The sequence below is a fragment of the Hipposideros armiger genome, unplaced genomic scaffold, assembly GCF_001890085.2.
Source record: "Hipposideros armiger isolate ML-2016 unplaced genomic scaffold, ASM189008v1 scaffold_144, whole genome shotgun sequence".
Lineage (NCBI taxonomy): Eukaryota > Metazoa > Chordata > Mammalia > Chiroptera > Hipposideridae > Hipposideros > Hipposideros armiger.
In genome coordinates this window covers 651,778-676,282 of record NW_017731494.1, presented here as the reverse complement: position 1 = coordinate 676,282, position 24,505 = coordinate 651,778, and the positions used below count along the sequence as shown (strand labels likewise).

General features: G+C 39.1%; 1 protein-coding gene across 3 annotated transcripts in view; it reads right to left on the bottom strand.

Moving 5' to 3' along the window:
- Positions 1 to 24,505, bottom strand: part of TRPM6 (transient receptor potential cation channel subfamily M member 6) — a 158,642-nt gene that overhangs the window by 83,732 nt on the left and 50,405 nt on the right. For 2 of the 3 annotated variants that reach the window (XM_019650685.1, XM_019650684.1), the window contains exons 3-10: positions 22,347 to 22,385; positions 19,149 to 19,326; positions 14,211 to 14,424; positions 8,816 to 8,940; positions 8,590 to 8,673; positions 5,026 to 5,197; positions 1,358 to 1,526; positions 184 to 307 (exon numbers count right to left, since the gene is read on the bottom strand). In XM_019650685.1, coding sequence (XP_019506230.1) covers positions 184 to 307; positions 1,358 to 1,526; positions 5,026 to 5,197; positions 8,590 to 8,673; positions 8,816 to 8,940; positions 14,211 to 14,424; positions 19,149 to 19,326; positions 22,347 to 22,385 — 1,105 coding nt within the window. The remainder of the gene's footprint in view (positions 1 to 183; positions 308 to 1,357; positions 1,527 to 5,025; positions 5,198 to 8,589; positions 8,674 to 8,815; positions 8,941 to 14,210; positions 14,425 to 19,148; positions 19,327 to 22,346; positions 22,386 to 24,505) is intronic. The other variant, XM_019650686.1, reaches the window with a different exon arrangement.

Here is a 24,505-nt window from a genome sequence, read left to right as displayed (position 1 = left end):
CAACAGCGGTTCGAGTCCAGCCCGAGCTGAGCAGCCGCTGAGCTGCCAACAGGCAGCAGGATGGCTCAGCTAAAAAAAAAAAAAAAAAAATTCTAGACTGAAAAAAACATGAAAATAAATAGTACAATTGTTGAAAATTAACATTTTTTTAAGTAAGTTGAGTCATCACTTCACCATACTCACAAAATCCCTGTGTACCATACACTCCATTAGAATTTGAAAAAGGTGCTTGGACTGTTTAAAACTAAAGTTGAAAGTGTTCTGAATCATGCAGATGATCTCTTTCTTCGCCTGAGGATTAAGGGTCCTGGGAGAGAGATAAATAAATGGTCGTGACTTGACATACACAGAGAAGGCAACAACCCAGCAACATTAGTACAAGAAAACCAACTATCTGCTCTACCTGACTGAGAAGGTTTTTATGCACAGCTCTGCCAAAAAAGAAAATGAGCAAGAAGCAAAGGGAAGCAGCGGCGCGAGAAGTCTGAATTTGAAAACAAGGATCGGATGATCCGCCATGATACTGGAATGACTGTACCCAAGGGCAAGGTTCTCAAGCTGATAGGTTTTCAGGGGGCTGTTCCATGTCCAGAAATTCTACGATCGTATTCTCAAAAGGATCTGAAACCCCAAAAGGTTTAAGAACCGCTCATCGAGGGTGACTTTGGCAAAAGGAGAGGTGACAAAAGATAAGCAAGGAAGGGGCTAGAGGGTGGGAGTAGAGAGCTGAGGGCTGAAATGGGAGAGAAATTGTAAGGAAAGAGTTGTCAGCAGTTATAAGCAGTGAATGTTTATTGAGTAAATTAGTAGGGTCAATATTTTAACTGATTAGCACTATATTTACTTACACAGAAGAAATATCATGCTTTTGAAATTGGAAGAATAAGAAAAGATGAAATTTAAAATCTCGAATAAGCACAACTATATACGCTATATAAATGCCAGCATGTCGATTTTCCCAATTCCTGCTATTTTTACTAATGGTGAATGAATCTGAGGGTGACCTGGAGCCAAAGCTGTTTTTCTCACTCATTGCAGAATATTTTCAGCTATAATGGCCAGTTGCAGGAGCATCTCCTCCCTCACTCTCCCTGCAAATGTTTTTCCACAAAGCTCAGACAAGGTTCAAGCATCCCTTAGAGATGCAGGCTATTCTTCTGCTAAGAAAATAGCAACTTGCATTGTTGGAGGGCTTTTCGATGTTGATTAATAAATATAAAAGTAATTAAAAAGTGAATTCCAGTCTCTATCTCTGTCCTCCAAAGATATCCAGCCCAAATAAAAGCAGAGCTTAAAGAACTAAAATGGAGAAATAAACAGTCACCACAGTTTCAAAAACAAAGAGTCAACAACTCACCCTTCATCTGCTAAGTGTTTGTGGGTGAAGGCCAGAAGGTCAGCAGCCCTCCCAGTGCCTTCACACACCACCACTGGATGTTTGTCTTTCACAGTCTCCCACACCCAGAGGATGACATTGGGACCTCCTTCCACCACCAGTCCCACCATGGGCACACCTTGTCTTGAGCCTATGTCAAATAACGAACAATACCAAACTGTTACAAAGCAACCCTATCTCAGCCAGTCAGCCATTTTGATTTCCAGACACAAGTGTTCAAATCACCACATATATTCATTACTTATTCTAGCCCTTCTCTCAGGCTTGTGTAGTTCAAGACCAATCCAGAAGCTTGGACTTTAAATAAAAGTAGCATAAATATGGTGAGAGCATCTTCAAGATTTCTCAGGTTAAAAAAAATAGCTAAATGCTTTCAGTAATTTTTTTTAAAAAGTAATCCTCAAGAAATTTTAACTTTTCAGGCCGGCCGAGTGGCTCAGTTGGTTAAGAGTTGGCTTAAGGGCATGAGCTCTGAGCAACAGGGCCACCAGTTCGATTCCCACATGGGCCAGTGATGCTGTGCCAGAGCTGAGCTATCACTGAGCTGCCAACAAGTGGCAGGATGGCTCAGCTGGTGTAACAAGATTGCCTGTTCAATGGTGGGCTACGCCCACCATCTTAACTAAGACTGAACTTGGCACCTTGAACTGAGCTGCCACCTGGATGGCTCAGTGGATAGAGCGTGCGCTCTTAACAACAAGGCTGCTGGTTCGACTCCCACATGGGATGGTAGCTACACCCACCTGCAACTAAGTTTGAACACAGCACCTTGAGCTTAGAGGCCACAAGCTGCCATCGGAAAGTCAGATGGTGACTGGTGCCCTCCACAATGAAAATTGAAGAACAACAACTTGGCTGATCCCCTCCTCCAATTCCCCAATAAAATCATAAAAATTTTTTAAATAAAAAAGAAATTTTAACTTTTCATTGTGAAAAATTTCAAACCTTTCTCAAAGAAAACAGAATGATATAAGGAATCCAAATGTATGCATCACTCATCTCCAAAAATGATCACCCTTTCGCCAATTCAATCATCAACTTACAATAATGGCTATTTCTAAAAACAAGATGGGATGGGTAACTCTCAGAGAACTTTTACATTTCAATTTATTTCATTTTTATTGTTTGAATTTGTTATCATGACTATAGATACTCTTTCATTAAAGTAAGGAAAACCAAAAAAACAAAGAAGGAAGGAAGGAAGGAAGGAAGGAAGGAAGGAAGAAAGAAAGAAAGAAAGAAAGAAAGAAAGAAAGAAGGAAGGAAAGAAAGAGAAAAAGAAAATACTGGAGTCATTCCTTTTAAAAAGGCATTAAGTGAAAGAGTTATAGGATGGTTTGCATAATATCCTGTTTATATTTTCTGAAACATATGCATAGATAGATAGATAGATAGATAGATAGATAGATAGATAGATAGATAGATCTCCAGAAAACTCTGGAAGGATATACATCAGACTATTAACAGCAGAGAAGAGAGGGAGAGTTGGGGGGTTTGGGGGCATTTTGAAAAGAGACCCTGTTTATTCTATAGATTACTTATTTGATTTAACTTTTATACCACATAGATACTATTTAAATCAATATTTTATTTTACTTTTCAAAAGAAGAAAAATTGGCAGGCAATGCCACACTCAACCCAGAGGGCTTTATTCTGGGCCACATGTTTTACAGGGCCTTCCTCTCCCCATGCTCCTCCCTTCCCAGTGAGGAGTCTGCAGGAACAACGTCTGAGGAAAGCCTGTGCCCCCTCCTCTACCTATTAGAGTGCCGCAGACCCCCAAGTTCCTGCTACCATGGACTGCCTGGGTCTCTGCCCAAGATATGTCCTCCCCACTTTCGTACTTGCTGAAGCAAATGGCAGCAGGGTAGAGGAGGGGTGGAGAGAATTTGAAAATATAGGCTGGTGTGTGCAGGTGGCCACATGTGTACAAGGCCATGGCATGGTGGGATTGAACCAAGGGCAGGAAGAGAAGCAGAGAGTGGGCTACAGGCCGGGGCCAAGGTGCTGGCTCTGCCTCACCCACCATTCTGGCTCAGTACTCCCCAAAATCCAGGATTCTAAACTCAAACCTGGCCTTCAATCTATATCTGCAAAAGTAAAAGGACAGAACAGTATACAATTTTTTAGTTTGATTTAAGGATTTGAAGTATTTGGACGTATAGTATGTGGACGTCCATGTGTACCCTTGTCCCGTGCTCCCCAAATGTTAGGGGTGGTCCTGTTAGCAGGCATTTGAATACTTTCTTCAGTCCATTTCACTGCTTTGTCATTCTAATTCTTTTTTCCGTATACCTCCACCTCATTATTTTCCCCCATCACTAAAAAGTGAACCTAAGAAAGTATAGGGGTTCTGAACAAGTCACCCCCACGCTGTGCCTCTGCGGTATGAGGATTATTTTGAGCCAAGGCAACCAAGACACTGTGGGCTCAGGAGAAACTTCTGCCCCACCCACCAACTACCTAGAAGAATTTAAATTAGGAGCCTTGCCCATAATAAGAGTTATTACCTGAGATAACTTTTTATGACCTACCTATAGAGCAGAACCAACTAATAATTACTGAATATGTCCTCTTCTTATCATCCTGCAATGACCTTCCTCCCCTCTAGAGGAAGGTCACACCCAAAAGGACCTTACCTCAGCCTTAGCTCAGCATGTCATATATACCTCTTTTGAACTTTGTGTCTCTGAACCTCTCGTGTATGTGGGGTCTCTGACTCTCTCATGTATGTGGGGTTCCCAAACGTACATAGATAATTAAATGTGGTTATGTTCTCTTATTAATCTATCTCACTGAGATTTAATGATTAGACCAGCCTAAAGAAACTTGAAGAGGAAAGGAAGTTTCTTCCTCCTGCACAATACTCTAATTGATAGTCATAGGATTCCTCTAATAATATAGTCTTATCAAAGCTAAATGAAATGGATACAATAGATACAATGGATACAATAGTATGTTAAAGCATAAAAGTAACAGAAGAAAATTTAGATGTATGTTTCATCAATCACTGAATTATTAAAATGGGTTATAAAAAACATAAGCGAATCTCTTACATCCTATATAATGAAATATTATGTAGCCATTAAAATGTGCTAAATTAGGCTTATGGATGTGGAAATACATCTATGTTTGGGGGAAGACTGCAAAAGAAGCATGGATATTATATGATACCAGGGCTCATGTTTAATATGCTGCTCTTTGTGTGTCTAGAAAACTTCTGAAAGCATAAATATAAGAAAGCTAGCAACGGTTAGTTTTTGATAGTGAGATCAGGCCAGCCTCCTTATTGCTCTTCAGCCATTCCCATTCCCACATTGATACTTCCCTTCTCTCTCCCTCTCTCTGTCCAGCCCTAAGGACTCCTGGAGGCTCTGCTAAAGTCTCCACTCTTCCACAAAACCTTCCCTGTCTATACTGTCCCCCAAAGATTTTTCCTGTCACCCAACTGTCACCCACGGATCTGTACCACCTCACATCCTGTTTCCTTCTAACTGTGGATTCACACATGTTCATTTAAGGCTAGGGCTGCCTTGGACCTTTCCACTCTGTACAGATAATAATGGAGAACCTTGCTCCACAGCAGGCCCCCAGCCAAGACCTGTTGGCTGAACCCCCATGGTACTCACGGCTGTGTATTTTCTGCAGAGACAGGTACTTTTCCAGGTTCCTCCTGAGCTTCATCTCATTTCCATACTTGCCCACAGTCCCATCATCAGACAGGATGAAGTGGGAATGCATGCTGTTGAGTGTGGTGAGCTTGCTGAGGGGGTTTCCCAGAGTCTGGTACAGGCACACCACCTACAAGACAGCAAGGACAAGGGAGGGTCAGACCTTGACATCCTTCCCCTGGCTCAGCTGCTCCAAAGGCCTGTCTCTATGCACTACAGGGTTCTTGTTGAGATTAAAAAGCACAACTTGCAACCAAGAGCAGTGTTTCTCAAGCTGTGGTGAAAGATCAACTTGTTTTTTTTTAATTTTTCATTTTTTATGGACCAATATGTGGTCCTACTATGCATGACTATTATGCAGTTCTGCTCATGAGACTCAACAACACCAAGTTCAACTACACTCGCACACTCCATGCGCAGCAAGATAAGCCCACTGACTACATGCTTGGATATCACAGCACTGCCACATTGCTAAAAATGGTTCTAAATATTCATTTTCAATTTTGTACTTTCAGTTTTGTACAATCTGAAGTACTTGCCTTGCTTCAGATGTTTTTTAACAGTTCAAGAATCGGCATGAGTACAAAAAACACATCACTGTACAGAAAATATGCCTTTAGTAAGTCTTTTCCAGAATAATATTTTGACACTGATTTTTTTCTAGTATTCCATATGAAATGAAGAGTAACAGCTAATCAAATGGCGATTTATTCTATATAAAACATCCACATCTTTATTAACATGTGTTGAGTCTTCCTTAAGTTATTCCGATTCTTATTTGTTTTTAGAGATGCCTGGACAGGATCTGGAGTCAGAGCCCAAGTTTAAGTCCAGATTCTTCTGCTTACTCACCCTCCTTTCTCAGGCTGATTTTCTTCATGTATAAATGAAGATGATAATAATCCCTACATCAGAGGGTTGCTGTGAGGCTTAAAAGAAATAATGGATGTAAAAAGCATTTTAAGCTTTATGAACATTATTCCTCAAAAGTTACCATTATAATTCCTAAGCACGACACTGAGGCCAGAAATCAAAAAGAAAATACTTGGTCGATTTAATATATATTTTTATTTATGGAAAAATGATCATAAATTATATAAAATTAAAAAGGGAAAATGCAGCATGCATGCCAAAAACGTTAATAGAATGAATTACAATATAAAAGGTCCTTCAAAATAGAAAAACCATGGTTGAAAATGCACAAAAACTACATGAAATGATATTGAAACTCACTAGTAATCAGAGATGTGTAAATAAGAACAATTAGGTATTATTTTATACTTATCAGAATGGGAAATTTCTTTAAAAGCCAGATTATCCAGAGCTGACAATGGATCAGAAATGGGCACCCTCATACCTTGTTGGTAGGAGTGTACATTGTTACCACCTTTCTGGAAGGTAATGAGTCACATTTTTAAAGGTAGATACCAACTAGCACAATCATTCTACTTTAATAATTATTTCTAAGGAAACAAAGCCAGCCAGTTTCAAAAATGTATGTATGTACCTTATCACAACATAAATTTCATTTACAAAAGTGAAAAACAGGAAATCACTGAAATGGACAATAATAAAGAAATAGTTTAATAAATTATAGTACTTTAATACAGCAGAATATTATGAGACATAAAAAATCAAAATGCACCCCTAGCCCCCAAAATTTGGTCTGTTAATACTATTTCCCACTAAAAGCAACCAATGATTTCTCTAGCAGCAAAAAAATATACACAATGAGCCTGGAACATTTTACAGACCAAAATGCAATGAAGCTATGGAAAATGACTAGAATTGTGTTAAAAGGACTCAGGAGACATCTTGAAAACATTCCACTGGGCAAAAGAAGATGATCTGAGCATGATTAAGAGTAATAACTATAATGAATTGAATATATAGTAAGTGATGAATATAAAATAAATAATGAATAAATAATAAATTGAAATATACTAAATATGTTTAAATTCAAGAGTCAAAATAACCTACTCAATGGTTTGAAAACTGGCAAATAAAGAGAAAAAAATCAAGCATTTATTCTAACTATACCACAGAGTAAACCAAGTGGCTGATACAAAAATGTTTTTCTCTATATTTAAGCTAATAAATGAAGGAACACTATAATAAATACCAGCAATTTGCAACACTATTGAAATAATAAATGTAGGTAATAATAAAAAGAGGGATGACCCAATGTTGTAGGTGAATGACACATCTCCTCCGGTGGCATAAACTTGAGCAAACAGAACCTGAATGTGGTCGTACCTTTGGATCAAACTACCAATTTATAGGAAAGACAAGAGACAGAGAAACCTACTATAAGTGGTTAAATCTGCAAAGTCCAAACTATAGGAAACTCTTCAAGACAAATGGCCGATTTTCTTCAACAAATAAATTGCCAAAAAGCAAAAAATAGGAAATAGAGGGAAAAAGTGATTAAAAGTGACTCAGGAAAAAAATAAGTGACTCAAGATCTATCAACCTATCACAATGTAGGAAACTTATTTAGATAATGAAATCAAACAACTAACAAAATATGAGCCAATCAGAAACTTGAACACAGACTGGATATCTGATGATATTCAGAAATTATTGTTAATTTTTTATGTATGAAAATGAAAATGTGATGTTATTATTTTAATCATCCATATATTTTAGAAATATCTATTAAAATATATACCAGTGAAATTATCTGGTGTCTAGAATTTGCTTCAAAATAATGGAAGGGGGAGGTGTGGAATGCATAAGGGAATAGAGGAAATAATTGGCTTTGAGTTCATAACTGTTGAAGCTGGGAGTTGGGTACATAGAAGTTCATTATTCGAATCTATCTACTCTTAAATTCTCCAAAATGAAACCATAAGCATGTCTATATTAATTGACATAGAAAAATAATGTTAAATAGTTAAGCTAAAAAAAAGATTCACAGCATTGGGTTTCTGTTACTACTTTTTTTACATACAAACTTTTTTCACTATACACATGTACACATACATAGAAAAAATTCTGGAATAATACACACTAAAATATTGACAATAACTGTCTTTCTTCTTCATACCTTTTGTAATATCTGAGATTTTTACCAAAAAATATACATTCGTCATAAACATAATTAGACAAGTCTATTCCCTGTAGAACAACAAACAGATACTATCAAAGAATCAAGACACAGGAATGGATGAAGAAGAGGGTAGTATAAGGGAAAAGAAGGGCCAAATTGTGAATGTCTCTTGTTTCACTACACGCATTCCATTGCAAGAAGCTTGGCAATTTCTCTGAGTGAGACAGGATCTACTGAAGGGTTTTTCACAGAGTAGTAAGTAGCATGATCTGATTTATATTTTAGAGGAATCATTTTGGCTACTGTGTTTAGAATAAACTGTAATAAGAGATAAGGATAAGAGAAGGGAAGGCTATTATAATCATCCAGGTGATGGAAAATGGTAGCCTGAACCTGCTCAATACAGTAAAGGTAATGAGTCTGAGGTCAGACTCTGGTTATATTTTTAAAGTGAAGCTGAAATAACTTACTGATGGATCAGGTTTGAGGCATGAGACAGAGATCATTCCAGGACTAGTTGGCTTGAGCAACTGCAAGGATGTGATTGCCATTTTCTAAGATAGGATAAGGGAAGCAGTAAGAAGTCAGGAGTTGGTTTTGGACATATTACATTCAAGATACCTATTAGATATCCAAGTATAATTCTAATCGGATACGTGCTCATTTCCTTTTGTCGTGTAAAGATTGTCTACTTACATCTTTTCCAATAAGATCTCTCTGGTTCTCAATGACACCCCAAGGAGGGATTCCAACTGTCCAGATTTTTCTCAAGCACTGGGAGGAATGGGCTTTCAGGGCATCCCCAACATGTTTGGACACTCCTATAAACAACCAGTTTAGAAGTCAAGCTTTAACTCACAAATCATGCAAAACACCGTGACCCCCAGAAAGAGACAAATAGACAGGTTATATGCAAAAGGTCATCATTAGGAAAAGTTGCTGGCACAGTGGAATTAGTTTCTGTATCTTGGCTTCCTCTACTCCCTCTTGACACCTTTCGCTCCTATCACTGACCTCTTTACCTGAACAATTCTCCTCTCCCTATTGGCATTTCTTACAACCTCAGTTCTGCCCCTACACTTACCTGACCAGCTTGTCTGGCAAGTCCAGCCCTGAAATCATGAATGTCCTAAGTATTCTTTTCTCTGACCTTCTCTACTGTCCCAGCAAAACAGTCTGCAGATGTGTCCCTTGCTTAATTGAGGCAAATTAATCTAATAGCTTTCTATATACAAATATTCCAGAGCTAATACATTAATGTTTGCCCTTCTGGGATTAATAATAATAGCAATAATTATAAGTGCCAACTCTTATTATGCACCAGGTGCTCTTTTAAGTGTTTTACATGTATGTACACTTTAAGTAGAAACTTTTCTTAGTCCATTCATCAATTTTATAGGCAGTAATTAAGGCACAAAGACATTAAATAACTTGCCCAAGGTTATAACATAGGTATTTTGTAGAGCTCTGATTCTAATCCTGGATATCTGATTTTTCTTTTTATAAACAGGATTTACTTCTTAGAGCAGTTTTAGGTTCAAAGTAAAATTGAACATACAGGGGATTTCTGTAAGTCCCCCAGCCCCCAGACACCCACAGCCTCCCCTACTATCAACATCCCCAACCAGAGTGGTATATTTGTTACAACTGATGAACCTACAGTGATACATCATAATCACCCACAGTCCATAGTTGACATTAGAGTTCACTCTTGGTCTTGTACAGTCTGTGGGTTTGAACAATGTGTAAATGACATGTGTTCACCATTCCAGTGTCGTACAGAGTGTTTACTAGCCTAAACATCCTCTGCGCTCTGCCTATTCACCCGAGCTCTCTTCCAACCCCAATCTAACCCCTTACAACACTGATGTTTTACTGCCTTCATAGTTGTCCCTTTTCCAGAATGTCATATAGTTGGAATCATGCAGTATGTGGCCCTTTGAGATTGGCTTAATCTGATACTGCATTGCACCACTTATTCATCCTATGGATAGTACTGACTGTATGTGACATTAGCACAGAAAAAAACCCTGCATGTTACATGCTCCTGATGCATAGCGTCTAAATCATTTCCGTCTCTCTGCATCTTCCCTTCCAACCCATCTTTTGCACTTCTCCCAGAGTCATTTTCTAGAATCAGAGTTCTAGACCACAGGCACGTATCATTATCCACTGTGGCGCCATCTACCACAACAGACATTCGGATCCCACAGGTTTGGCATGGGTTACCAGCTCTATGGTAACGGTGGTGGTGGTGGTGGTGGTGGTGGCTTTTCAGCTGCCCACAAGTGATCCTAATACATATTGTCTGTCGAGACTGTGTAAAACCAGATGTGACTGTGTCATTCCCTATTCACTCTCATGTTCAAAATCCTTTGAAGGCTGCCTGCTACATAGAAAATAAAACCTCAGCCCATCAGCATGGCATCCAATCTAGCTCCAGTCTCCCTTGCTGTTCCTGCCTCTGCCACATGGCAGACCCAGCCGATGGCTTTATCACCTCCTTCTATTCATGCCTTAATCGCCAGCTGTGTGCCTGGCCCACAGCTGCCACCTCTGCCTAGAATACCTCTTCTTACTCTTCCCTCAAGGCCAACCCAAATGCTATATCCTTCTCCAAGCCTTCCCAGGCGCCCTCATTTGGAATTTATCTTCCTCTTCCTTCCTTTGACTCCCAAACATATTCTTTGTATCTCAACGATGACCCAGCCAGCATCGATTTTTAGTCAGTTGCTTATTGTCTAACTGTCACAACACACCCCGTCACTAAACCCAGGGCCCATATCGTCCTCATCTTTCATCCACAGCATCAATTCAAATGCTTTATACGTAGTAGATTCTCTCAGGGCTTATGCCATTTCAATTTAAGTAAATGTCAAAAATTCATGCCAAGTAATGTTCAATTACAGTTGAGAAGCCTCTCAAGAATAGGCAGAAGCTCCTCAGCAGAGCTTCTTATATTTAAATGTGCACAAGACTCGTGTAGGGACGTTATAAAAATGCAGATCCTGATCCTGCTGGTCTGGGAAGGAACCTACGATCCGCATTCCCAATAAGCCCCGGGGGATGTGGTGCTCCTTCAGCAGCCAGGCCCTAAGGAGCTGTGGTTGAATCAGGTCACATTGTTGATTCTTGTTTAAGGGAGCTCCAGAGTGTGTCGCATTTCTCATTTCTTTTGTTCATATGAACTGTTTCAATAATCTCCACATTATTATATTTGTGTTACTTAACTGGCCCTAACCTCAAATGTTGAAAAGGAAAATGCAGTAAGCAAAATAAAGCGTGTAATACACTGATGCAGTTAGCTATCCAAAGAAAAAGCCTTGACCAAAGCTACCCTTTTCTGAACTGAAAAACTTCCCCACCCATCCGCTTTTTTACTGGAAATAAAGTAAGTCCTGGGGCCGGCTGAGCGGCGCGTTGGTTAAGAGTTAGCTTGGGACGTCAGCTCTGAGCAGCACGGCCCCGGTTCGGATCTCACATGAGGGCCAGTGATGCTGCGTCCTCTACAGCTAAGATAGTGAACAACAGCTTGACCTGGAGCTGGGGCTGCCGTGAGTCACCGTTAGCAGCCGTCCAATGGCTGGTGAACAACTGCCTCACCTGGGAAGAGCGCAATGATAATACCAACAAGGTCCAGTGAAGCGACATCCTCCACAACTAGACTGAAGAACAAAAAGACAGCAACTTGTCTGTTCCCCTTCCCTGATTCCCCAGCTGTTCCCTCCCCCAATTCCCCAATAAAATAAAATAAAAATAAAATAAAATTAAAAAAAAAAGTAAGTCCTATATTATGGACTAAGAACTCTGCCACCTTCACTTTTCTTCCAAGAGTGTGAAACAATAACGATCTCAATAAAATGTAAAACAGAAACAACCAAGATACCCCTTAGTGACAGGCCAAATCCTTTGGTTTTCGTTTGCTTTGTGTTTTTGTTTCTGTTGTTTTTGTTTTTTTTTCAATCATTGCTTCCTTCATTCCTTTCAGTCAGAAGAAATAATGTGTCAAATCAGCATGTGTTGCCCAATGCCTAGCCAACCCTGGCCTCTAGCTCACAACCAGGAAGAAGAGCTAATACACAGACCTATCCTAACCTGTAAAGCAAAACACAGACATGCTACAAGTACTACAGGCAGAATATACTATAGAAATTAATAGACAAAAGTAAGTTGAGATAGAGGATACACCCATGCAGCATCCTTTGTCTACTGTAGATCTTAAAGGGTAGACTAGGGCAGCCGGTTGGCTCGGGTGGTTAGAGCACAGGCTCTTAACACCAAGGTTGCCAGTTCAATTCCCACATGGGCCAGTGAGCTGTGCCCTCCACAACTATTGGGTTGTCAGAAAAGTCATGACGTATTTTTTTCTATGTTTTTCATTGCAAAAATGTGTCATGACTTTTCTGACAACCCAATAGATTGAAAACAATGACTTGACTTGGAGCTGATGGGTCCTGGAAAAACACACTGTTCCCCAATAAAGTTAAAAAAAAAAGTGTGGGCTAAATTTAATAGGAGGCATTGCCTAGGGCCAATTAAAATTAAAAATCAGAAGAAGGGGAAATAAAAGGAAGATGGAAAGCCATAGTGTGATACTGTGATTTACAATAAGAAATATATATTTGACTTTCATCCTATTCCAGACATAGAGCCCCTTAAACCTTTGGAATTTCCAAAGAGATGAGAGTGACAAAGGTATGTTAATGAGGTGACTTTTGGGCTGCACCTAAAGATGAGTCTGGTTGCCAGGGGACCCAACCATGTGATTAGAGGGTTGGAACTGAAATCCCACCTCCCAACCTCTGGGAAGGGGAGATGGGCTGGAGATTGAATTCAATCGCCAATAGCCAATTATTTATTCAGTCATGCCTATGTAATGAAGCCTCCAGAAAAACTAAATGGACAGGGTTTAGACAGCTTCTAAGTGGGTGAACATGTGGAGATGTGGGGAGTGCATAGAAGCTCTGTGCCCCTTCCCGCATACCTTGCTCTATGCGTGTCTTCCACCTGGCTATTCCTGAGTTATTTTTTTTACATATATATAATAAACTGGTAATCAAGTGAGTCAGCTGGTTTCCTGAGCTCTGTGACCACTCTAGCAAATTTTGCAAGCCAAAGAAGGTCATGGGAACCTCCAACTTATAGCCAGTTGGTCAGAACTACAAGTGATAACCTGGATTTGCGATTGGCATCTGAAGTGAGGACAGTCTTGAGGTATTGAGTCCTTAGCCCATGGAATCTGACACTATTTCCAAATAGAGTGTCAGAATTGAGTTGAATTGTAGGACACCCAGCTGGTTTCACAGAATTGCCTTGTGTGGAGAAAGAACCCACACATCTGAATTGGTGTCAGAATCAAAACAGGTTAGTAATAGACTGCTAAGAAAGAAGGGTTTACAAAGTTACTAGTTCTCAACTCTGGCTACACATTAGGTACCCTTCAGAAGCTCCACCCTGAAAAACTAATTAATCTGGGGTAGAGTCTGCGTATCTATTTTTTAAAGCCCCCAGGTAATTCTCTAATGTGCAGATAGTTCATAAACACTGATACAAAGGAGAAGGGTTAGAGGTTCAGAGGCTACTATATGAAATTATTGAATGTCTGATTTCAAGCAGTATGAAAGAGCCAGCAATACAGTGAGTGAAATGACAGTTACATAATTAATTATCTCTTCACACCCAATACAATGCAATTGTTGCACACCTCACTGATTTTCAATGCCTGGGAACTGGACCATGGTGAGTTTAGCTCATGTCTGCGCCTACATACTACACATTTGCGTGGATTCCGAATCCTGTCTAACCTCACCATAGTTCAAAGCTCATGGAAGACTATTTTCTTCTGACCTAAAACTTTTACCAGAAATTATGTTAAAATAGCATATTTTAACCATGGTAAAAACACATTCCAGAAAAGGTCTATAGTTCTGGGTTCTTGCCAGTCAATACACTTTTCGTCTTTTTCCCTCATGCCACATCTCCTGGGAGCACAGCAGAGCAGAGATTAGGTGCCATCTTGCTTGATTCACAGCTAGAAAAGGGAAATTAAAAAAAAAAAAAAAACCGTGTATAACAAGCAAATATACTTTACCAGTATTAATGCCTTCAGTTATTATCCATGCTCCTGTTGTCTCTGCAGCTTTGACCAAACCATGGCTGAAGATCTCTTTAAGTTTGGAGGGCATCTTGAAGCTCTGGATACCCCCGTGGACAGAAATCACCAGCTTTGGCAGTTCCATCTTCCACTCTTTAAGCATCAAATGTAACAGATGATCCAACTTTGTATCATAAGAAGTTCTAATATACTGGAAGATAAGCATTTACACAAGTACATAAAACAGTGGAAAATACAGACCAGGTAACAATAAACATGCAGAAAGGCAATTGAAATGGCCAAAACTTGCAAGGAAGCGTCTGAGATCTTTTGAAGTGTCTGAGATCTTTGCATAATGGAAATATTTACTTTGAAAGAATCCCATACCCACTTTAAGTTCCTTGTGGGAATTAAAAGTCATGATAGGAGGGTTTCCTCTAGTTTTCAAGGTTGGCCCACCAATGTTCTCAAGGCCTCGAGGCAGACATACTTCCAAGTGGCAAAAATCACTACTCTAACAAACCCATTAAAAAAAAAAATGTTTTTGGGCCGGCCAAGTGGCGCATTGGTTAAGAGCTGGCTTGGGATGCCAGAGGGCCCCGGTTCAGATCCCACATATGAGAACGAGTGACACAGCCCTCTACAGCTAAGATGCTGAACAACAGCTCAACCTGGAGCTGGGCTGCCATGAGTCGCCGCGATGGCGTAGGCTGCAGCCACTGCTGCAGTGGGTTGCCATGGGCTACCGTGTGTAGCTGGCAGCCAGCATGAGCAGCCAGCAGCTGCAGTGAGCAGCCGTCCAGAAGCCAGCGACTGATCTGCCTTGCCCGGGAAGAGCACAATGATGGTGCCAACTTGGGCCAGTGAAGCAACGTCCTCCACAACTAGACTGAAGAACAAAAGGACAGCAACTTGTCTGTTCCCCTTCCCCCAATTCCCCAGCGCTGTTCCCATCCCCCAATTCCCAAAAAAAAAAAAATGTTTTTAAAAACAGGTGAAATGAGGTTTTTCCTAAATGATATGGTTTTTAATTTACTTGACCATTTCACATATTTGTATAATTTAACTTATAAATTTTACATTCTAACCATTTCCTTTATATATAATTATCCCTCTGAAAATGTTTTCTTCCAAAATAAATACTTTTCACAAAAGAGTCATATCTTGGACTAGTCAATGTAACTGAAAGAAATGATACGAAAATCCAAACCAGCAGGTAGCCCCAGAATTTTGCATTTTGCCTAAGATGATAGTATATGACTGGCCTTCTTTTTCCAGCAGACATGGCAACATACAATCCATTAAAATCATTTGAAATGAGTTTCCCTTCATCAAGCATAAGCCAATCATCAGAAAGAACAAGTCAGATTTACAAGGACAATAAGAAACCACGAATTATAAAACTATGCCCAAAATAACCACAGATAGACATACAAATAGGAATTATCACATTATCCTCCAGAATGCGATAGCAATTTAAAACAATTCTCCATTCACCTTTGAAATTCTTAAACATAATCCCTTTGTGTCATAATTAAAATATCAGAATTTCTGAACATTGGGACGGTGCAGCCATCACAGAATGAGAGTAATAGAAAGAACCTAAGGATAAGTAGAATTCAATTTACAGGTGAGGAGACTGAGCTGCGATGGCTTTATTATACATTCAAATAGTAGGAAAAAAATACAAGTTGACCTTTGTGAAATGGTTTACGTTTCTTCGGATAGCGAATATGGGCAGAGGAGGCAGCTCTGGTTTAGGTCACCTTCTCTCTACCCCAACTCTTTCTCCCACGTGCTCCTCTCTTTCATCACTAAGTCCTTTAAGTTCTAGAAAATATTTCTCCTTGAGATTTCAGGATAAATAACCTTGGTGAACTAAATAAAAGACCAGTCTTTTCTCCCAAAGGCCAACCAAAGACTATGCTAAAGGTTAATGACCCTGTCCCCTCCTCCTCCTTTATAACTAACTCCCTTAGGTTAGGCAGACTCAGGCTGGCAAAGATTCACCTCAAATCCTTTGTGCACTGCAGTGGTGGGGATAAACTGGGAAGGGGAATACAGTGGAGGGAGGTGAATAACCAGCTCTCACAAGCTTCCCTGCTGCTCCCCGTAAACCTGAAGTGCAATTCTGGGCTTAAATATGAAGGATAGATGCTTCTTTTCTGGAGATCAAATAAAATGCATTCAGGTACATAGGCTGTAATGAACAGGAGCCAAATGCTAAGCGTAAAATGTATTAGTGATCAGAGGGTCTGTCTAACCATATTTTCAATTTTCCTAAAAGTATACCATATTCTCCCTTGACCTTTGCTATTCCTTTTGCTTAAAGTGGTCCTACCGTCTTGGCCTCACCAGGTGCCAAGCATCCACTTGTCTTTCTGATCTCCGCTTAACTGTTCCTACTTTCAAATGGTTTCCTTAACACTCACACACAGCCCCAGAAAAACAAGAGTAACTCTTTTTATTCCCTTGAAGGACCCTGTATTCCTTTTTCATAGCACTCTCACCTCTGTACATATAAACATACAAGTAAATTGTATATTTTATATTTTATGCAAATAAATTGTATATTTATTTCGTGTTTCCTTCACTAGACTGTAACCAACGTTAACACATGGAACATATGCTCTTTGGGACATAACCAAGTATGGGTGTTACCAGCCAACCAAGCAGCACCCCCACCACTGAGAAACTTTTAAGTGTTCTTTCCGATAGAAACGTTAAGTATAGAAATGTTAAGTCTCCTCCCTAGTTCCTTAGTTTCTTAGCTCTTGGCTTTGATTCCTCTTCTCATCAGTCTGTGAATCCTAGGCTAAAGACTGCTCCTAGCCTGAATCCTAGAATTCTCCTATCCCCCTGCTTCTTGATTGCTTTGTAAGTCAGTTTCTTAATCCTAAACAATAGATGTCTCCTACCCCTGCTTCAGATAACTACTTGAAAGCCTGTGACTTCCTAATATCCCCCAGGCCAGTAGGCTAATGCCAAACCCATTCTGGGCCCAGACAACTGATGCCACCTGAGTGACGGGCTGAATGGCCACAGGCTTCATGAGCGCTAACAGATTTATTAATTAAAATCTATTTTTCCTCATTCAGGGGCCTTGGAGATACAGAGGATACCCCAACCAGATTGCCAGTTACAACCAAAGAAGCCAGCACGGTCTTCCAGGCGGAGCTCGAGACCCCTTCCTTCCATCTGAGATCAGCTAGGGTGAGAGTTCTGTGAATCCCCCAATAGGCAGGGACAGCTCTACGCCCCTGCCCAGCAGGAAGCAGATACAGAAGAGGAGACCTCCTGTCCCTCAACTTCCCATAGAGATTTAAATGGGGATCACGTCTCTCAAACAGAAAACTAGGCAGGCAGAGGCAGGCATTGGGTCTCTACATTCCCACAGACTGTGACCGCCCAGGGGACATCCCCTCTCCACACAAACTCCCCTTTGTATTGTAATTACCTACCCCTGTGGGAAAACAAATGGGCACAAAATATCCAACTAGATCAGACCAGTCACTCACACCTGCGCAGTACCTCTTGTCAATCACAGGTGCCAATCAAGTGGTCCCAAGCCCATAGGGAAACAGCCCTTTCTAGAGAAAGAGGATAAAAACTCCAAGCCCTGGGAAGTCCGCCCTGCTCTTTTTGACCGCTTATTCCCTTTTTTTGGACTGCCTTCCTCCCATTTTGAGCCTTTTGAGCCTCGACTTCATGCGTGGCCTGCTCCAAACTCTTTGGAATGTAATTTCTTTTTTAATAATGGGCCCTTGAGCCATTCTCTATTGCTCGGGCCACTTCTACTTCTTTGAAATGTACTATCTCTTCGAATAAACTACTTTTTAAGTACTTTACTCTGGCATCTCGCTCAATTCTTTTCTCGAGTTGCCAAGGACCTGGACTTTGCGCCGAGAAGGGCCCACTCTCCGACAACATGGGCACCCAATTACTATTTGTTGAATAGATGAAAAACATGAGTAAATGAAAATGACTGCGAATAAATATGAGAAGCAAAAGGAAGAAGACTAAAATTTAAGGAAAAAATTACATACAAAGTAAACTACATATATACTGAGTCAGCTTCTAAAAAGGACTTGGAGAGGAGAATGAGGGCAGTTTTCCTGCCAGCTAAAGAAATCATTAACACACAAAGTTAAATTCAAGAGGATAATAACTAGAAATGTAGGTTACTGTAAAACTATATTTTGAAACTTTAGTATGATTGCACTATTAAGAACTATTATTTCAAATCCTTCCAAGTGATGGTTCCACTCCAGCATATAGCTGATTCTGAGCTTTCCTGAGGTGGGCTCACCCTGTGTTTTCCCCCCAGGGAATGCTGCCTCTACTAAAGCAGCAGGGGGTTAACAAGCTAAAAGAGAAAATATCTGAGAGATAAGTGATCTGTCAATACTATGCAAATTACCATATTAGGGACAGGAGAAAAATTGTCCTGGAGAGCCCAGTACTATAATTCAGGGGTTGTTGAGAGAAATTGCCCCATTTCTTTCCCCCAGAAGAGGCTCTCACAAGGACATAGCAGGCATGAACAACAACAAGTTAGTGGTAATTGCTACAGCCATGCTTCAGCTAAAGCCTGCTCTTTGGTAGTAAATTTCTGCATTCCTTAAGAGTAGCCCTTTCTCAACTGTCTCAAGAGCAAAAAACCATTCTCTTCCACAGAGGGCATAAGCTTGCTGAAAGAGGTCTGTCAAATAAAGGGCTGGCCACACCACCCCTGGGAAAGGAAAAATGCCCCTCAGACATAAAGGAAAGAGAAGGCTCAGGTCATTTTTGTCAAGAGGTCAATAACATGGATCTATTTTTGCAATAAAGCTCAGTCGTCTAATCATCTACACCTGAAGATACAATTTGGAGATACAATTTGGAGGTTATATCCTCTCTTAAAAACCAGCAAAATAATATGGGTTATTAGCAAACCTTGGCGTGGTGGATGTGCTCTCCATCTTGGAAATTAATAGTGCCAAAGGTATCTGTAGGACTTTTTGTTGTGTGCTTCTCAACAGACCATTGTTCATTTTCATCACCGTTGGCAGCTGATGTGGTCCGGGCATAATCTATCCCATGATGGTCTCCAATCAATCGCCCACAGTAACACCTTACATTTTGGATAAAAACCAAAGATGTAATATTTCCATAGTTTTTCTAGGGTAACGTATAGATGACATATATTAATAATTTTTAAAACTTCACACTAAGATTTATAGATTTTTAACACTGGATGGCCCTCTAAGTTCAGAACACTTTCTGTTTCTCTCCCTTAGCTGTATGTTAGAATCATTTGGGGGAATGTTTTAAAAAATACTAAAAATCTCTTGTACACCCATGTTCACAGCAGCATTATTCACAATAGCCAAGAGGTGGAAGCAACCCAATGCTCATCAATAGACAAATGGATAAAAAAATGTGGTATGTACATACAATGGAATATTATTCAGCCTTAAAGGGAAAGGAAATCCTGTGGCTGAACCTTGAGGAAGTTATGATAGTGAAATAAGCCAGTCACAAAAAGACAAATACTATATGATTCCCCCTATATGAGGTACCTAGAGTAGTCTAATCCAGAGAAAGAAAATAAAATGATGGCTGCCATGGGCTGAGGGGAGGGGCTAGTGGGGAGTTATTATTTAATAGACATAGTTTCAGTTTTGCAAGATTAAAAAGTTGTGGAGATCAGTTACACAACAAAGTGAATATACTTAACACTACTGAACTAGACACTTAAAAATGGTTAAAATGGTACCAAAAATCAATACCATACTTTAAATATGTGTGCTTTATTTTATGTTAATTATACCTCAACAAAATTGTTTTTTAAAAACCTAAAAACAATACTTAAGGAAAGTAAGAAAGTGTTTGCATGTAAAATATAATATGCACATCAAAAGGAAGGAATGTTAATCAATGCAAAAAATAGATGCTACTTCAGAGAAATGTTAACAGAACTATCACAAGAGCCATGAGACTTGACTATAAACATAAATTAAATAATAATATATGTAATCTAATTTTAAAGAGAGAAAATTTAATAAATGTTCTTGTAAATAATTAGCAGTCTTGGAAACCATTTCATATTTATACTCATAATTTCTACGATACAAGAAAGTAAACTAAGCAAATTAAAAGGTTAAATCTTTTTAAAACTAAAACTACATAAAACTAACAAAATATAATAGCATATTTGTGAAAGAATGATAAACTTCTCATCTTTGATGAATTAGGAACAGAAAGAAGAAAAATTTAAATTTAAATGTGTAAAACTTCAGTACTTTCTGCAATGAAAAAATATACATCTGCAGATCAAGAAAATGATTTGCATCAAATATGTCAGATCATATGCTTGTTACAAAGGTTATTATTCAGCTTTATAAATGATTCAGGCTTTTGTGTATGTGTAGAAAGCAACATAAACACATGTACAAATTATGGGGTCCAACTAAGCAAGGAAACAGAATGAAGAGAAAGCAGAAAGCAGTCAGAAAATGAAGCAAAATATTGGATTCTGTATGGAGGGGCTCTTGGCTTGAAGGAAGGAGGAACAATCCCAAATGTTCAGAATATACTAGTGAGAAACGTGTCTTCTGTTCATTTTTTGGAGCAATGGTCACTCTTGAAAATGAAAAAGCCCCTCTTCGTAAACTGAATCATGCATCTCACTGTGGTTTTTTCTAAACAGAACATCAGTGGAGGCAACCACAATTCACACAATCTTCAAGGTGATTGTGAAGATTGTTTTCATTTTATAGAGCAGTAGGAGACACCTGAGCTCAATCTGCCTTCCACTGCAGCCACCATCACATTACAAAATGTCATAAAAGAGCATTTTATAAAGTAAAATGAGAATTTCTAATCACAGGACTTATCCTTCTGTGGATGGCGGTGTCCTTTCCCCATGATTTGCTAAATTTTGGATCCTGAATTTATTTATTTACCAAAATAAATTTAACATGGCTTCAATCCATAATATCAACTACAGGATATAATAATTTTTAAAATTTCATTTTCCCCCACTTACAAAAGAGAAAGGTAAAACCAGTCATGAACACATAGTTTAAAATGCAAACGTTAAAATTTATATTGCACTAAAAAGTCACTTTTGCCCATAATTTTCTATGATAATGTGACTTGTAATAAATACATACTTGGTCTTTATCCCCATTCCTGGCACAGAGCTCCTAAAACCCTTGGAATTGCCTAAGCGGTAAGAGTGATAAAGGTGTTACAAGTTCAATTGCTCGCCAATGACAAATGATTCAATCAATCATGACCATGTAATGAAGCATCCATAAAAAAACCACGAGGGCAGGGTGTAGAGAGCTTCAGGTTGGTGAACACACGGAGGTGCTGGGAGAGTGGCACACTTGGAGAAGACGTGGAAGCTTTGTGCCCCTTCCCACATACCTTGCCATACACAAATCTTCCATCTGGTTGTTAATCTGCATCCTTTATAATATCCATTACAAGAAACTGGTAAACATAAAGAAATATTTCTCTAAGTTATGTGAGCTGCTTTACCAAATTAACTGAACACCATGGAGTGGGTCTTGGGAACTTCTAATCTATAGGCCATAGGTCAGAAGCACAGGTGACAACTTGCACTTTTAATTGTTATCTGAAGTGGGCGGTTGAGGGTTGGGTGTAGTCTTGAGTTTTTAACCTGTGAGAGATGATACTATCGCCAGATAGTGTCAGAACTGAGTTAATTACTTGGTGGTGTTGGGAAAAAAACCACATCAGAATTGGTGTCAGACTTATTTATAAGTCATAGATCAAATACAGTGTTGTATGTCCCCAAAGCATCTTCATTTATCCAAATAAAATGTAAGATAGTAAAATGAAAATTCAATGCTTTAAAAGTATTTCAATTGGTAGAAGCTCTTGTGAAAGGCCCTTACCATTTACATGTCTCAGTAATTCAAGTAATCTATTACATTCAAATAATTACTCGCCTTCAAAAAAAAAATCTCATTTTTTTTAAAAGTTGCCTTGGAAAGGGGAAGAAGATGTTGACCAATAGAGTCCTTTCATTTAGTCCATTCAAGATGTGAAAAAACTATACAATGAATTTTAAATGAAGTGCCTAAAAGTTAAAAGAAATCTTATTTATCTAAGTCCTACCTGATTAAATTCTGGCAGACCTGGCATCCTGCAGTACATCTAAATTAAAGAAATAAAACCTGTTAGTTTACTGATATATTTGAAAACATATTTAATGTTCATACAGTAAATATCTGCTATCTTCTATGGTCTGGAAATCAGGATTTGGTGAGTATTCATACATCATTCCCCAAATATTCCCATGTCATTTATGAAATATGCAACTATGACCTAATTAACAAGAGTCTGGAACCGAAATACCTGGATTTCAGTCTCATTGACTTAACGATTCTTCTAAGCTCTAGTTTTCACATCTAAAAATAATATCTGTCCCATAAAGTTATTAAAAGGATTATCTGAGATAATACATAAAAAGTGTCTTACAGTACCTGGTACATAGCAGTATTACATGTATAATAATGGTCACTATTATTACTGTAAAGATAACACAGAATTCTTCAAAATCAAGTAAGAAAATATACATATACAAACAATTTTAAAATCATAAAACACTATCAAATCAAGGGACAGTTGGTATTATTTTAAATCTTTCTTTTTTGTGATTCAAAAGAACCTTCTGGATTTGGGGCTTAGCATTGTGGTCATCAGTGGTCACATTTTAGAAAAGAACTCTAGTTAAAATAATGGAAGAAAAGGTAGTGTTCATAGAATCAGAGTCATTCTAAATTATTCAGAAATGAATATTCAGGCTTTTCATTTCTTCCTGTCCCAGACTTTTGGAAATGTCTTCTCTCAGAAGTTTCACTTCAACAAGTTCAAAAGAGAAGGAAAAAGACATTGTAATCAAGTCTATCAGATTTACTTCTTACTAGGAGCTACAAAAAGAATCAATAAAAGACAAACTTTTATCTAAATTTAAAATAGTGAACTACCACCCTATTCCTGTGTATCATAAGGAAGAAAACTGTACAGAATCTACAAATTTGAGAATCTTCCGAGGCTGTAAGAAAAAGGTTGGTTTAAGAGGAATAGTCATAATCATCCATTAACTTTTTTATCACACAAAAATGGAGATTTCTCTTTTTCCCATAAAAAGTAGTATATCTCGGACCATTCATGGAATTATGATCATTGATATTCTTCTTCAGTCTATGGGCTAATTACCTATAGTTTATCACTTTTCATGAGGTTCAAGGTGATTGTGAAGATTGGTTTCCACTTTACAGAGCAATAGGAGACACCTGAGCTCACTCTGCCTTCCACTGCAGCCACCATCACATTACAAGATGTCAAAAAGAGCATTTTATAAGGCAAAATGAGAATTTCTAATCACAGGGCTTATAAGCCACAGGTAATTCAATGAGGGTGGGACTAGTAAATATTTAATAAAGGCAAGGAACACTATTTTAGTCATCCCCAAAGAACTAGAATTTTACTAACCTCACCATGCTCCCTTTCATAAGCATACAGCTGTGACTGCTACACTTCAAATGAATATAAGACCAAATGCTCTCCTTTTGTTCTTCAGTCTAGTTGTGGAGGATGTCGCTTCACTGGCCCATGTTGGTATTATGATCATTGCAATACCAACTTCCCGGCTGAGGCAGATCGCTCACGGCGACTCACGGCAGCTCACGGTGGCTGCCGGCCACTCATGGTAGCTTACAGCAGCCCAATGCAGCCCCACTGCAACCTATGCCATGGCCGGCGACTCATGGCAGCCCAGCTCCAGACTGAGCTGTTATTCACCATCTTAGCTGTAGAGGGTGCAATGTCACTGGCCCATGTGAGATCCAAACCGTCAGCCTGCTGCTCCAAGTTCGCACTCCCAAGCCAACTCTTAACCAAGGAACCATTAGGCTGGCCCTCCTTTCAGTTTTAAAGTGAGTGTTCTGACTTCAGACTAAGTTGAAGATCATTCCTAGGAATGGCAAAATGTCACACAGTTTCTCAGTCATCCCACCAGCCACATGAGGAGCTTTTGCTATTGAATTATTTTTAAAGCTTTTTTTCTTCTTCTTTTCATTTTTACTAACATAAAAATGGTGTGAAACCCAGACATTCATTACACAAGTCATGTACATGAAGTTGGCACTAGAGTCCTCATTCTGCCCATCACTCTGACAGGAAATCCACCTGTGCTCTGACCATCAGAAGAAAAATAAAAGGTATTTTTGTGTAGTTGAGGGAACTGGGGAATGCTCAGAAATAGGAAGGCA